This window comes from Pangasianodon hypophthalmus, chromosome 5, assembly GCF_027358585.1.
Source record: "Pangasianodon hypophthalmus isolate fPanHyp1 chromosome 5, fPanHyp1.pri, whole genome shotgun sequence".
Taxonomy (NCBI): Eukaryota; Metazoa; Chordata; class Actinopteri; order Siluriformes; family Pangasiidae; genus Pangasianodon; species Pangasianodon hypophthalmus.
Genome location: NC_069714.1, coordinates 19,089,079 through 19,105,533, shown reverse-complemented (window position 1 = coordinate 19,105,533; position 16,455 = coordinate 19,089,079). Strand labels below are relative to the sequence as shown.

The window sequence follows — 16,455 nt, the reverse complement described above, 5'->3', positions numbered from 1 at the left end:
ACACAAAAGAATATTTTCTGATTTCTCAGAAACTGGCCAACTCAACAGTGTTGGGTTCAGGGTAACAAGGTTTCATTCTCCTAGTCCACTTAAAGGCCTAGGAATAAATTGGATCAGTGCAGATCCAGATATGTACCATTTGCAAGAAGAATCAAAATATTAGCTTCAATTAAAGCAATATATTACAATATGCTTCAGTATCTTCACATTTTATCAACTGGCATGGATGATAAACTGTCATATTTTGCATGAACATCTGACACATAGTTCACACACAGTAAATAAAGGCTGACTGTTCTACATAAGCATTCCAGTCACATACCCATGTTTAAGTCAAGCAAGTCAAGGTCCTGCATTGTTGCTTTCAGACCATTTTTAAGCATGCAAGAACAGCGGTACATTGCCGCTACTACAAAGAAAAACATGAGCAATGCTCCTAATAACCTCTCTCTCTCTCTTACATTTTCCTTTGATAAAGATCTATGCTGTAGCCATAGTAACTGTCACTTGGCAACAATTCAGATGTGCCTAAATCCTAAGGGAAAAAGTAGAAAGTAACGCGTCATTCAGACTTCTTGGTCAAAGACATACTCCCAACAGATGGCGCTCACCGACCCAAAAAATGTCCCCTTGAAGGCAGCCAAGAGTGACTGCGCGTTTCTAAAAAATTAATAAATCAACTAATGTAAGTGGCTAAGCGCAGCAGCCAGTGAGAAATGTAATAGGTAATCTGGCACAATGAGGCTGGAGATCATGTGCAACACTCAGCTATCTGACCAATCTGAAATCAGACCAGGGAGAACAGGAAGTGATGCCACATGACAACAAGCAGAACACATTACAGGAGGAAAGATTAATTATACAAGAGTTCTAACTCTGAGTTTAAACTAATAGAAGTAGTTCTAAGATTAGGGTTTCCAGGCATACAGGCAAACACAAACCCAATGCTAAAACTGCTTCTAAAGTTCAGTATCATGGCTACCTTTGACTTAGAGTAACTTCATAAATTACATTTTAACAAAGCAGTATTACAAAATAATGTCTTCTCAAATTGTTCCTTCACCAAGGTCCTAAAAACATACATAGGTATTGTTACAAACAGGGCCAAGAGGCACACATGTGATGAGAGACCACCTCGCACAGCTGCTAGTGTATGTTTAATATAATGTAATTAATATATTGCGTCTACATGTAATTAATATATTGCTGGAAAACTGCACAGATGATAAAGTATCTAGAACGGTGTGTAGAAATCTGTATTCAACAGGTCAGCTGTAACTTGCACATCTGTTGCTCTGTTGCTGCTGAATCTTTTATTTGAATGGAGAAGTGGGTAGACACTACCATGTGGATTATCAACTAGTCTACTGTCAAAACACTTCATCTGCTGTCAGACAATACGCTGTCATTCAGTAGCCATCTTAATATACACACACACACACACACACTTTATTTTACTGTCCTTGTGAAGATCTTCCACTGACATAGTTACTAATGCAGTTAATTAATGCTATGCCTAAACCTAACCCTAACCATGATAAGCCAAAGGAAACCTTTTGGCTATTTTATTTTAACTTTTATTTTAAATCAAAGCTCACACAGAGGTGGGTGAGAGAGAGATGGATGGAACAAATTTTCTTACCAGACGGGATATAAGCCCAGTCTGGAGCTGATGAACACCAGTGCAAACATGATGAACAGGACATTGCAAAGCCTCTGATACTTGGCATAGTTAGCCATTTTGGCAGCCTGAAAACAAACAAACAAACAAAATATGTGTATGATATTTATGCACAATTTATTACATCATATAAACCTTTCATATATCCTAAAGCTTCTGAAGCGCTTTGTAGTAGTGTCATTCAATGCATCCTGTTTCTCAGCAACTTTTACAACAACTATATACAAAGAGTTGTACTGGGGCAATTATTAGGTACACCAACTTGTATTTACATTGGACATTTTATCAGGCTCAGCCGTCATGTAGATGCACTTTGGAGGTGTACAATTATTGAACATTGACCATCTGTTGCTATGCACAACTGTGAGAGCAGTCTACCAACCAAAAACCAAAAGTAACAGCGTTGGGGTTCAGAAGCTGAACATTGGCGAAGTGCTATAAGATAATTATCACAGACACAGAAATAGTAACTGTAGGCTAGTAACTTGTGTGGTGCTGATACAAGTATATCAGACCACGCAAACCACAATGCCACTACCATGTCAGTGTCACTGCTGGGCTGAGACAAATAATACCTAGTCAGAGGTGGTCCTGCGATGGTCAGTTTCCAACGATAAACAGGAAATAGCAACAGATGGGCTACAGTCAGTAATTGTATATGTATAAATAAAATGGCTAATGATAGCACTTATAAAATGCATACATTGAATAAACTTTCAAGTGTACACATTTTATTATAATTTCCTGAAACAGGTCCTGGACCTGCCTTTAGGCTTTAAGAAGGACACAGTTATCGGTTATGGTAATAGACAGCATTATAAAACCCTGAAACTGACCTCAGGATAGCATTAGTAAACATTACACATTCTTACCTCCAGCAGCACATCTGAAGCATCGTGGAGGCACAGGACGAGCGTGCCCACCCGAGCCATGTTATTCACATAAGATAACATGATCAGAGAGACGGTGGCAACATGGTGCATAAACATGAGCAGACAGTCCTGCGAAAATAAACTCAATGAATCAGTGAAACTCACAATTATACCATTTATCAACACATATCTACATCACACTGAAGATGCTTTTAAACACTGATCTAATACAACATAAACTGCCCATAAAAAGTGTTGAGACACTGAGCTTTTCATGGTTGTTTTTCTATAACTAAGATATTAATGACTAAATAAGTAAAGCTCCCTTAGCGACTGCAACTGCTGCATACACTTTCTTCAAATAAACAGTCAGTTTTTCCAGTAATTCCTCAGAGATGCTCAGCAATGACCCTTGCAGGATTTAAAAAAAAGTTCTTGGAGCTGGCTGGACACTTTCCCTTCTCAAACCTTTCAATCTAATTCTTCCCAGAGATGCTCATTATAGGCACTGTAGACAGTTCTGTCTCTTTCCTCTCTAAATATCTTCTGCATAGCTTTGTTTTGGGTTTAGGGATCACTAAAAATCAAACTGAATATTACTCATAAAAAAAAGTGTAACACCAGGCAGTGTTACTAAATCTAAAAGCATACTATATAAATATAGAAATAGAAATATACAAATTTCTATGGTTAGTACTGGAATAATTGGAAAACTCATTATTCATTTGATAAAGGTCCACACTGAAATTTAGTTAAGGGGAATATTGTGTCAAATGGATTTTTTTTTTTTGCTGAACAATTTCTCTAAGTTTCTTTTGTTGCTCAAATCAAATCCAATTAAATGAGGTAGTAATGTGCAGCCCAAAAGTCAATAACTAGAAGATGGAAAAAAAAAAAAAAAAAAAGAAAAAAAGAGGTTAAATACTACACTGGCTGTTACATATAACTTACCCCACTGTGAATTTTTACTGCTGAGAGTAATAATGTTCAATCCTCATCTCCGCAATTTGTCCACCAACACATTTTTCTGCTAAGGAACTGCTAAGAAACTACCAGCGGCTTTACGACACTAGGCCAATGCTTTGGCTAAGTTCAGAACAGCAATCCTATTCCTGAAAGCTGCTCAGAGGTGATGTACTGCATGCTCTCCTGGTGACTCATAGGACTGCAGTGGCTCAGCAGGACAACAGCCAGCTGAACAGGAGTCGGATGAAGATGAAGGTGATGAAGAAGAGCAGTGGTGTGAAACAGAATGGAAGCATGGCATACAGACAGGAGGGAACATACTGGAGTAGGCAGGGGGGCACAGCAGCTCTTCAGCGCACGATGGAGTTTGTGCAAGAAAAATACTGAAAGGAGAAAGAAAAACAACAAAAAAAAGATACAGACAACATGCCAATGATCAACAAAGAGATTTGAGATATGAGGAAAAGGGTGAGGAACAGGATGGCACTGTAGAGCAGAAAGCGAGGGAGATAAGAATGGGATAAAGAGATCGAGGGGTTAAATACAGTGCAGTCTATAAGCAATTACTTCGTAGTGTTACAATTTTTGTCTCATTATTCCAGCAGATTGGATTTGAAATGAAACAATGAGATTCAAGTGTTGAATGACAGTTTAATTTGTGGGTATTTACGTCCCACTGTTGGCCGTGATGTAGACTCCTGGTCGCTTTACAGACGTTGTCTCATTTTGATATCCAATATATAAGAATACAGAATGAAAGCAACACAAATTGTAACTGTCCAATTACTTAACAGACTGCCTGAGACCAGCATGCAGGCCAGTAGTAATATAATAAGTCTTACTGATTCAGCAGCATGCATAGTTTAGTGAAAGCTTTACATTTTATTTTTTTTTTTTCTCCAAATGTAGCTGAGCAGATAAGAAATTAGAAATTTTGTTGTGTGACATTTGCTTTGTTAAATTTATCCAGAATAATTTAACTTTATTTTTTTCAGTAAATATAGGTCCACATCATAACTATATACCTCAAACTACATCGAGTACTGTCAGAAATATTTGCTGATGTGTATGAGTTACTGCAGTCTATAAAAATGAACACAATGTTCACAGTGTAGCTGAACAATGTACAACCACAATCACTTTATTCCTTAGCACACAACCCTTAGGTCATGTGTCTCAAAGTCCGCATGATTTGCACCAGAAATTGTTTATTTAAAAAAATGAAATTATCTAGCTCAACAATGCCATTTGAAGCAGGTGTATTTGAGCTTGTATTAACAGAAAAAATGGGAATGATATTTGCAGGGACCTGTTTGCTCAGTTGTAACCTGTCTCAGGTGCTTTGGATAAAAGCATGAGCCAAATAAGCAAATGCAAATATCCTACTAGCCCATGTAGACTGTGCAGCCCTAAAGTCAATAACTAGATTTGTAAAGTAAAGGACCCAGTAGATTTTTGGCATGAAAACAAAAAAACAAGAAAAAACAATTCATTGGTTTAAAACATGTTACTACTTTAAGCTAAATAAAAGGCAAGCAAAATGGTTTCTTCCTTCGGCAGTGTTTAGATAACACAAAATCTTCTGAATAATATTAATAATAAGCATGCTGGAACTATCACCACTGTTCGGCATTAAACTGCCAAAATGTGTTTATATCAATATTTAATTTCTTTTAGAAATGTACATGTTTTGTATAAATAGAGCCTTTGGGCACGTGTAATACATTATAATCAGTTAGCACAGCTGTATAAGCTCCTCTGCTATGTGTACAGAAGGACCTTAATCTAGCTGAATTGGTTTCACTGGGAGAATCTAAATCAGTTTTAAAAGATATGGAAGCTGGCTTCATTGGTAAATGCCGCTGTATATAACTGTTTTCCTCCACTACTTTTAGGATGTAAAGCTAACTGTATTGCATCATTGACGAGATTTTACCTGTTTAAATCAAGGTTAAATAAAATAATAATAATAATTTCTTCAGGGAGTGCACCTCATCTGTATCTTTATCCAGAAACATCGGATTAAAAACTTTCACAAGTACACTGTGAGTGCCTTGAAATCTCATGATAGAGAACAACTTTTATGCCTGTTTAAAAATAAACCCTGGATTTATGATGTATTTTTAGTCAACTGAAGGCCTGTTAACCCACTACAGACATAATCATGGGGAACCAGTTAGAGCAGCTAGTATAACCGATACATCAAGAAAAGGAAAATGTTACTGTTGTGTGCATCCATAGCATGTATCATGTACCCCTCTGCTATGCGTGTTCTCAGTTATGAACACATTTAACACATGAGAAAGTAACGTGCATTAATTGGAACATGATCAGGTGACAGCTGGTCAAATTAGGTGTCTATATAAGAACAGGTGTAGGCCTGATTCTACATTAGTCTGCTTAAAAGGCACTAGTGATAGACAAGGACTGGTGACAGAGAGAGAGAGAGAGAGAGAGAGAGAGAGAGACGGCTGGTTTTGATAAAAGACAGGGCGCTAAAATCTAATATCCATCCATAGCCTGACAATGAAACTATTAGGGTTGAACAATGCATATATATATATATATATATATATATATATATATATATATATATATATATATATATATATATATACACACACACACACACACACACACACACATACACACATATATATATATATGTATGTATATCACAATGTCCCATCAATGACATTATAAGAATGATGTGGGGCAAACTGTTATATATACACTATATGGCTAGAAATATGCAGACACTTGACCATCACACCCATACATGAGCCTCCCACAAAATGTTGCCAAAACGTTTATAAGCACACAATTGTCTGGAATGTCTTTGTGTACTGTAGCTTTAAGATGTCCCGTGATTGGAACTAAGGGGCCCAAACATTCTAGCATGACAACTCCTCTGTGCACAAAGCGAGCTCCATAAAGACATGGTTAGTCAACATTGATGTGGAAGAAAATGAGTGGCCTGCACAGAGCCCTGATGTTAACCCCATTGAACACCTTTGGGATGACCTTACTAATGCTCTTGTGGCTGAATGATCAGAAGTTCCTAGAGTAATGCTCCAAAATCTAGTGGAAAGCCTTCCCAGAAAAGTGGAGGCTGTTACAGCAGAGAAGGGTGAACTAACTCTGTATGTCCATGGTTTTGCAAAGGGATGTTCAACAAGCATATACTTTTGGCCATATAGTATACACACAAGTAAAGACAGGAAGCTGCATTTGTGATTTCAAAGTTCAAGTCTGTTATGAAGTACTGGTACTGTTTCCTCCAAATACCAAACATGCTAAACAAACTCTTTTGACAGTTACACAGTGTTTCATTATACTAGTAATATCACCACACAAAACAGGGATCTAGGATTAGCTCCCCCACCCACCCAACACACACACACACACACACACACACACATTATTTCTTATCTGTCTCCCTAAGCACTCAGCATGAATTAAAGCCATACAATAAGTAGTATGTCATACCCACAGGCACAATCATTTTGACCAACCCGAGAGAAAATGTAGCACTCATTTATTACAGAAGTGCTAAAAAGAGAGCCAAGTCTGTGCTCATTAATAATGCTTTTGTTCTGATGACTTTTACATGACAGCATGAGTCAGTGGAGGAGAGGAACTGAACCAAAGATCAGACAGCCATTCAAAACTATGAAGAAGAAATAGTGAGACACTGACCTATCATATCAGATAGTTCCAAACAAAAAAGTACAACCACATAAATCCACATGACTAGTCCAAACGAGACAGCTGCTAGCTTATACACTGACACTTTTGCTTTTATTTCACCCTAGCCTCTTTAATCCCTTAAGTCATATTATTTGGTAACTAATATGAATTATTCCATAACTACAGTGAAGCCAGGAATGGTGTGTAGCTGTGACACTTGCGGGTGTATTCAGGAGATTTAAGAGGGGAAGATCCAGCTTCATACCTTCCTCCTGATGTCTGTGAACTGGGAGAAGAGCAGAGATAGGTAGAACGACAACTCCAAAATGTAGTAATAATGCAGATCCACTGTTAGAGCCTGTGGAAATAAGGTAAACGTTTTTATTCATCTAACATGAAAAAAAAAAGTGAGAAGAATATGAGCATTTGTGGGTTATAAAGCCAAAAGTCCTTAGGGTTAAAAAATCATCACCATCTGGTTATTGAACCACTGAACTAGCATTATCCCTGAAGTTAATCCAGCGACAAGAGAGACCAAACTCAAATGATATGCTAATACTCTTTATACCACAGTGCTGCTGAATTCTACACTGCATCATTTTCTACAACAGCAGCTCGGAAAGTATTTCAGGCTGCAAGGCAAATTAGAGGTTTATATTAATGTGTGCTCTAATACATTATTGTTTCTCTAGCAACAGCTTAGACAGGTACCTGTACAGCAGATGTTATACATAATCAGATTAAAAATGTGTGCAACTCTTGATAATGAAGTTTTCTGTGAACATTTATTTAGCGTTTTTGGAAGGAGTCTCCAGCGTAAGTTTTTTTTGCATATCTTAATAAATGTATCTGTATCTTATTAACTTTAGTAGAGATAAAAAAAAATGAAGGTTGGTGAGATAACGACTGTTATCGCTGTTTAAACATAAGCAATAACAGGAATATGTTTCAAATATGTTCCACAACATTAAATGCAACTACAAACTGATAAAAAGTACATCATTCTTTAATCAATAAGAAATTGCGAATGGTGGCAAATTGTAGTGGTATTAAAGGAATAAAATAATTTGGGATGGGCTGTTGTTGGAAAACAATCAACTTTGGCATGATAACACACCAAAACACTACCGTCATTAATTATTTTCCTATAACAACATATCCTGACATGTTTTATTCCTTATTTAAAGCAACTGAATAAAACACACAGTGTTTATTCAAAACTATGCTTTCCAAACTGTGGCATTAGTACCACAAAATCTATTAAAGAAAACCCACCGTGAATTGCAATGTTATGACAATGCAAAGGCAAAAAGCAAACACATGTAAAACAGTGTAAGTAGTGTGAAAATTCAGTCATGAAAACAGAGTACCTGATATGGGTAGTTGTACCAGCATTCTCTAGTGTTCCACAGCCAGGGAGTCTAAAAACAAATGCACAGGAACTGTGATGATGATAATATGATCTTTTAAAATATGACTGCATATAATCAAAATATAAATAACTAGACAGTCAAGAAGAAATGCTGCTAGTGCAACATAATTGAGCACAAGTATTAGTGATGTATACTTGACACAGATCTTTACTGACGCATAGCCTAATGAAATGAACAAATGTCATGAACACTTGTGTGAAGAATGTTAACTGCTGGCTAATGGTGTAGGTTTTTGACACTGTGTAACTGTAACTTGCTCCTTAGGAAAGAAATTCTGGGGGGGAAAAAAAGTAAGCAAAAGTTGTGTTCAGCTGAAGCTTGGCAAGTGTCCCTGCTAAATTTGGTGATAAAACAACACTTATAGTAACACTAATAATCATTTTCTGCACTGTCCTACAGGGCTGCACCATACATCACCTATTCATCTTTGTCCCAATATTAGGCTTTGCAATAGTGAGAGCACAGAAGCCTGCAAAATGCAAATAAGCCTCTAACAACAAATGTCTTTTGTCACGTTGTGTGAGTATCGTGACCGATCATAGAGGCTCCTCTGTTTTTTTCTGATAGGTTGTAGCATTAATATGATGCAAAAAAGCAATAAATTATACGCATTCGTTGACAAAAATAGTTTTGCCAGGTGTTTTTAAGAGATTGCAATGCAATAATGTGACCAACAATATGCTATTTTGGTCAATATTTTGCAGGCTGCTGCCTTCCAGAAGCATCTTGTATCCCGCACTTCCCGCTGTGATGAAGCACTATGGGCCGGCTGCTGACTGCTGAGTTACACACACTCCCAAGTGCGCTATTGAGTGTATGTCTGTTCTATTTCACCCCATGCTACTATTAATAACTCCGATGGGAGAGCTGCTGGCCAGCCAACGTGAACAACTTCATTCCATCTAGTTTTTCATCATGCCAGTAAAAAAATGATTACACACACTTATCAGTCAGAAAACCGTCCAGTCACTGCCAGCAAATTCAATTACGCAAAACACTGTTCCCATTTCATGCTTAATTTTTAGCACATCCGTCAATACTCATGACCTAATTAACAGGCATGATTCTAGCGTTATAAAATCTTCTTCAATTCATTATGTGTAAAAGTCAGCCCTAGCTAAACAATGACAGCTGTGAAGGTTCTGTGCTATGTATTTGCTTACAGAGAAAATCCCTGCATTATGGATACAGTGTTGAATAATACATAGTAGCTTTCAGAGAGCAAGTCTTGTTGGAGAGAGTTTATGACAGCTGTTTCACAGCTCGATCCAAACTCGAATAAAATCTCCAACTGCTCTCTCATCACTTCTTATGTTTGTAAATTTCTTTCTCCATGACGTTCATAGCTTTTAGACAAGTCACAACCTTTAGTCAAATGTTAGTCAAGCCTAATAATTTTAGTAAGACAAACAAACGACCAATATTAAATGCATTTCACTGAAACTCACCACCACTTTCAGTTATACCATATATACACACTTAATGAGCATTTGAAATTAAAAGGCTTTTATTTCTGAGTGCCAAATGCACCCATTTCACAGCACTCTTTACTCAGAAGTCAAGTGACCTGGTATTCTCCTATGTTAGTCTCTTAAATGACCAAAAGACAGATGTTTTCTCATATTTTAGATATATTAATATATTTAAGAAAACATTCAACGTAAATAGTAAACTAAGCAGACTGTTATTAGGTACGTCTCCCTGTTTAAACTACATTATATGGCCAAAAGGATGTTGACACCTGACCATCACATACATATGTGTTTTTGAAAATCCCATTCAAAAACCAGGGGCATTAATATGGAGCTGGTCTCCTCGCTGTTCCTATAATAACCTCCACTCTTCTGGGAAGACTTTCCACTAGATTTTGGAACGTGGCTGTGGGGATTTGTGCTCATTCAGCCACAAGAGCATTAGTGAGACTGGGCACTGACGTCAGGCAAGAAGGCCTGGGGCACAATCAGCATTCCAGGTCATCCCAAAGATGTTCGGTGGGGTTGAGGTCATGAATCTGTGTATGCCACTAAAGACATAAAAACCATGTCTTTATTTACACATATATACATTTTTGCTCTTAGTTGCAGTGAAGGGAAATATCAAGACATTCTAGACAATTGTGTGCTTCCAACTTTGTGGCAAAAGTTTGGGGAAGACTCATGCATGGGTGTGACAGTCATGTGTCCATAAACCTTTGGCCATATAGTGTATTACGGTCCAGCTTGGTTAATATGTGTTGAGTGTAGAAAAACCCAAGGTTAAAAAAAAAAACAAAAAAAAAAAAACAGGTAGGGCAGACTTTTAATCTTCCTGTAATTTTTATGTATGATACAAACAACATTCAGATTCATTCCTCCCTGTTTTAACATTATTCATACCACAACACTGTTGAAATCTCCAATCTGATTGGTGAGAAGGCGATTGGTGTGAAGGTGGTAATTTTCTGTAACAGCAGCTCTGACAATAGTGTAGGCTGTAATGAAAATGACAGGATTATATTAATCCTTCTAATATGTTATTGTTTCTACACTAAACTAATTCACAGGGACTTGTAGGGTGGGCACTCGCATTACATGCTATTTCACACATATAAAAACGTGTAATCATTGATATGGTGAAGCTTGGAGACATTTATTGAAAGACTCTCCAGTTTCAGTACTTTGTAACACAGGTAAAGCTTTTCTTTTAAGTTTTCCACCACAAGAATGTCTTCAGGATAGAGTACTTTGTGTTTTGCGATAACATGACAAGCTAGATTTTTTTTTTTGTATTAACTTCAACTTGAAGAGAGGAATAAAAAGAGAGGTGAGTGACTGACTGTTTATAGCTGTTATAACGGCATTGATAACAGGAACTAACTTTCGCAGATGTTCCATAACATTAAATGTAAGTATAGATGGATCAAAAGTAAGATGTGTCATTCTTAATAAAATAAAAAGTTCTTAGCCTTGGAAAATTGCTGTGGTATAAAAGGAATAAAATACTTGTGATAGAAAAACTTCAGAGTGCAACTTGGCTTTGAAATACACTACCTCTTCACTGATTATTTTTGTGTTTTATTCCTTACATATTTATTTGTTTGCATATATGTATTCACATATGTTCACATGCACAAAATCTACAGTCCTCGTCAAAAGTATTGGAACATCTAGGCCAATTCTTTTTTTTTTTTTTTTTTGCTATACACGGAAGAAATTTGGGTTTGAGATCAAAAGATAAAAATGAGATGATAGATCAGAATTTCAGCTTACATTTCTTGATATTTACATCTAGATGTGTTAAACAACTCAGAACATGGCACCTTTTGTTTGAACCCACCCATTTGTTCAAGTAATCAAAAATATTGAAATACGTGACTGACAAGAGTTTCTTGTTGCCCAGGCGTGCTCTGTTTGATTTATTGTTTAAACAATTAATAGCACTGTATTTCTACTCTTGGTTTGAGCCCTGGGTTTCGCCTGTGAAGACTGCATTTGTTGTTAAAAGGATAAACCAACATGAAGACCAGAGAGCTGTCTATGGGAGAAAAGCAAATCATTTTGAAGCTGAGAAAAGAGGGAAAATCTATCAGAGCCATTCCACAAGCATTGGGCATAGCCAATACAACAATTTGGAATATCCTGAAAAAGAAAGAAAACACTGGTGTACTAACAACCAGACATTGAACATGTTGGCCAAGAAAAACAGCAGTTGCTGACAAACATGAGAGTTGTTAAGAAAAACCTAGAAACAACAGTCAGTGACATCACCAACAACCTTCACAGGGCAGGAATGAAGGTGTCACAAGCCACCGTTTGAAGAAGACTTGAAAGAAGCAGAAATATAGCAAACCACTCATCAGTAAGAACTAAGAATTGGAAGGCCAGATTGCAATTCACAAAGAAATACAGAGATGAGCCACAAAAGCTCTGAAACTAAGATCTACCAAAGTGATCGAAAGGCCAAAGTGTGGAGAAAGAAAGGATCTGCTCATGATCCGGAATATACGAGCTTGTGTGTCAAGCATGGTGGAGGTAGTGACATGGCTTGGGCTTGCATGGCTGCTTCTGGAATGGGCTCATTAATCTTTACTGATGATGTAACTCATGATGGTAGTAACACAATGAGTTTCAGAAGTTTGCAGAAACATTCTGTCTGCCAATTTACAGAGAAATGCATCCAATCTATTTAGGAGAAACTTCATCATGCATTAAGACAATGAGCCAAACACACTGCCAACACAACAAAGGACTTCATCAAGGGGAAAAGTGGAAGGCTTTAGAATGGCCAAGTCAATCACCTCCTGAAGAGGAGACTGAAGGGAGAAACTGAAGGGAGAAAGCCTCAAAACTAACAACAAAAACCAACAAAAGAAGAATGCAACAGTTTGGTGATGTTGGTGGGTTGCTGGCTTGATGCAGTCACTGCAAGCAAGTGACACTCAACCAAACAGTAAGTGTTATTTACTTTACGACTATCTGTTCCAATACTTTTGCTCATATAAAAATTGGGTGGTCTCGGACAAAAGGTGCCAAGTTGTTTAACGCATCTAGATGTATATATCAGGAAATGAAAGCTGAAATTCTGATCTGTCATCTCAAATACATCTTTTGATCTCAAACCCAAATGTCTTCAGGGTATAGCAAAACTATAGAAAGAAGAAAAAAAAATAGAACTGGCCTTGCCGTTCCAATACTTTCAGAGGGGACTGTAAATCTAAATAGCCATGCCATGTTGTCAGAAGAGATAAATCATGAAAGAGGGCAATGGAGACACAGCACATCTGTTCACAATTCAAGTGAACTACAGTTATTTAACCTTTAAGTAAAACAGCAGTGCCAAAAATCTGTTGCTTATAAATGTTAATTGACTGTAAAAGGAATGACTTTAGAGGTACATAGTCCACATGCAAGCACGTATTGTTCAGGCTTAATATAAACTGTTGTATTTTTTCCCTTTGTGCTGTATTGCTCCCATCTTCACTTTTACATGCCTGCACTAGCATGTTAGGTACCTGCAGTTTTTTTTTAATTATGCCATAATTTAATCAGCTAAAATGCAAGCACAATTTTTGTTTTTGTTGCCCATTATTTTTGTCACTGCCCCACAAAACACTGAACTAAAGATGAAGAAATTTCAGGTCAATCTGTTTAAACTCCCAGTGTTAACCATTACTGGAAAATTCCCAGGAAGCTGAGACATGTGAAGAATCCCTAACCACACCATACACACTGGCTTACAGCATGATTAACAGAAATGTGTGTGTCCTTTAGATTCACCACTGTACACATAAGAAGGAGACATGTCTACTTTGCCATTCTTTTCTTTTTGAGTTTACTAGCTCTCTTACCTTTTTAAGATACCGCACCCCATAGGTAAATATGTACAGGTAAAAGGTGAACCTCCACCTGTGAAAGACATACCAAACAAGCATTAATCATAAGCAGGAATGCCGGTATTATCAATGTGATTGCTTTTTAATGTTTATTTTGCATGATTGCACAATTTCACCTCAGAACAGGCACAGTAAATCTGAAGTTCTGGGATAGGATTGTGCAACACATCAAAATAAAGCAGATTACATTCAGCATTAAGTGCCTAATCTTTACTAAATTGTAAAATGACAGGACGCTATTGTATGATTCCTTCACATTCTGTATAAACCGTTTCCTTTGGTTCCTCTTTACTCTACATACAACTCAAACTGGATCCCTTTTCCCCTGTGATCAGTCATCTCTCTGACTACACTCTGCTACGGAGGAGACGTCACAATCAAAGCCCATCAGCCCTGCAGCCAATCAGGCCCGCAGGACAGACTGAAGTGCTCCCTGGAGCTAAATTATGCTCTGTAATCATCCGCTGTGGTTTTAAACATGATGCACAGCATTCATGTTTGATGTTAGTAATAACCTGACTCCTTTTTTCCTGAACATAACAGCAAGGAATGTGACTACGGCCATAATATCAGCCATAACATTCCACATCCCACAGATGCTTGATCGGATTGAGATCTGGAGAATTTGGAGGCCAGGTCAACATCTTGAACGCTTTGTCATGTTCCTCAAACCATTCTTGGACAGTTTTTGCAGTGTGGCAGGGAGCATTATCCTGCTGAAAGATGCCACTGCCATTAGGGAATACCGTTGCCATGAAGGGGTACTTGGTCTGCAAGAATGTTTAGGTAGGTGGTACGTGTCAAAGTAACATCCACATGAATGCCAGGACCCAAAGTTTCCCAGCAGAACATTGCCCAGAGCATCTCACTGCCTCCACCGGATTGTCTTCTTCCCATAGTGCATCCTGGTGCCATCTCTTCCCCAGGTAAGCGACACACGTGCACTGGACCACCCACATGATGTAAAAGAAAACGTGATTCATCAGACCAGGCCACCTTCCTCCAGTGCTCCATGGTCCAGTTCTGATGCTCACGTGCCCAGTTCTTATGCTCACGTGCCCATTGTAGGCGCTTTCGGTGGTGAACAGGGGTCAGCATGGGCACTCTGACCGGTCTGCAGCTACGCAGCCCCATACACAGCAAGATGTGATGCACTGTGTGTTCTGACAGCTTTCTGTCATAGCCAGCATTAGCTTTTTCAGCAGTTTGTGCTACAGAAGCTCTTCTGTAGGATCGGACCAGATAGCCTTCACATGCGCATCAATGTGCCGTCAACACCCCACAAGACCTGCCATTTTGGAGATGCTCTGACCCAGTCACCTAGCCATCACAATTTGGCCCTTGTCAAAGTTGCTCAGATCTTCACGCTTGCCCATTTCCTGCTTGCAAACATCAACTTCGAGAACTGACTGCTGATATATACTGTATATTGTTAAACTGCTTCCTAGATTTTCATGATATAGTAGAGCAGGGCAATATGATGATATAATATTGTGATAAATTATGTCACAATATTTTTCAGAGATATCCCTGATACTATTGTATGTTTTTAGATTTTTTTAAATTATAAAAATTATAATAAATTATAATAGATTTTTTGTTGACACAACTTTTATTATTTTTCTCTTTTTCAGTGTTTACTTATTATTTTTTATAAATAAAAATATTTAAATATAAAAACTAAAATCCATGCTTAAGCATTATATATCACTGAACAGGATTTTTTTTAACTGCAACTCTACTGTATTGCCTGTAGTTTGTGAGCAAGTCTATATATATATATCGTGATACATATTGTGTATATTAGAAGTGCCTTTGATGATATATTTGTAATATCGCCCACCCCTATGATAGAGTATGTATATAATTCATAGAAAAAAGTAATAAAGTGTGCCGTTTTATGATATTTTTATTGTTTTACCATCTTTTTCATGCATTACACAGCAATGCAAATAATGGTAGCCTTGAAATACACAGCTACTATGTGAACAATACAGTAAAAAGGCATAATTTTCTATCCTCATAATAAACGGATGGCCATAATAAAGTGAATCAGTATGACTCTTCACTGCTTAGCAGTGACGAAAAGGTTCAGGTGCCCTGCAATTACCTGTCTGATTCCTAGAAACAGAATACCAAGCACGAAAAGAGCAAAACTATATCTTGTCCTTGAATTAGCATGCTTTAGCATGTAGGAAAGCAGAGCCTTCAGATTCAAACCATCTGATTCAAGTTGGACCTTGTATGATGTGATAGAAGCAGAGAAAATGAGGATGCAGCCGTGAATCTAATTCACAGATTCGGGCCATGCTAGAGGACGTCCTGTCTCCTGCTGAGGAACTGCAAGAGCTCACATGGTGTTACTGCATGACTGGTACTGTCGCCCAGAAATCTCCCATTCTTATTTAAGATGCTATCTGTGCTCTACTGCTTCACATGGCC

At 37.7% G+C, this 16,455-nt stretch overlaps 1 protein-coding gene across 2 annotated transcripts in view; it reads right to left on the bottom strand.

Annotated features, from left to right (window-relative positions):
* Positions 1 to 16,455, bottom strand: part of cers6 (ceramide synthase 6) — a 37,250-nt gene that overhangs the window by 8,391 nt on the left and 12,404 nt on the right. For both annotated transcript variants that reach the window (XM_026912964.3, XM_026912965.3), the window contains exons 4-8: positions 13,969 to 14,026; positions 8,580 to 8,630; positions 7,475 to 7,567; positions 2,554 to 2,682; positions 1,643 to 1,749 (exon numbers count right to left, since the gene is read on the bottom strand). In XM_026912964.3, the coding sequence (XP_026768765.1) occupies positions 1,643 to 1,749; positions 2,554 to 2,682; positions 7,475 to 7,567; positions 8,580 to 8,630; positions 13,969 to 14,026 (438 nt within the window). The remainder of the gene's footprint in view (positions 1 to 1,642; positions 1,750 to 2,553; positions 2,683 to 7,474; positions 7,568 to 8,579; positions 8,631 to 13,968; positions 14,027 to 16,455) is intronic.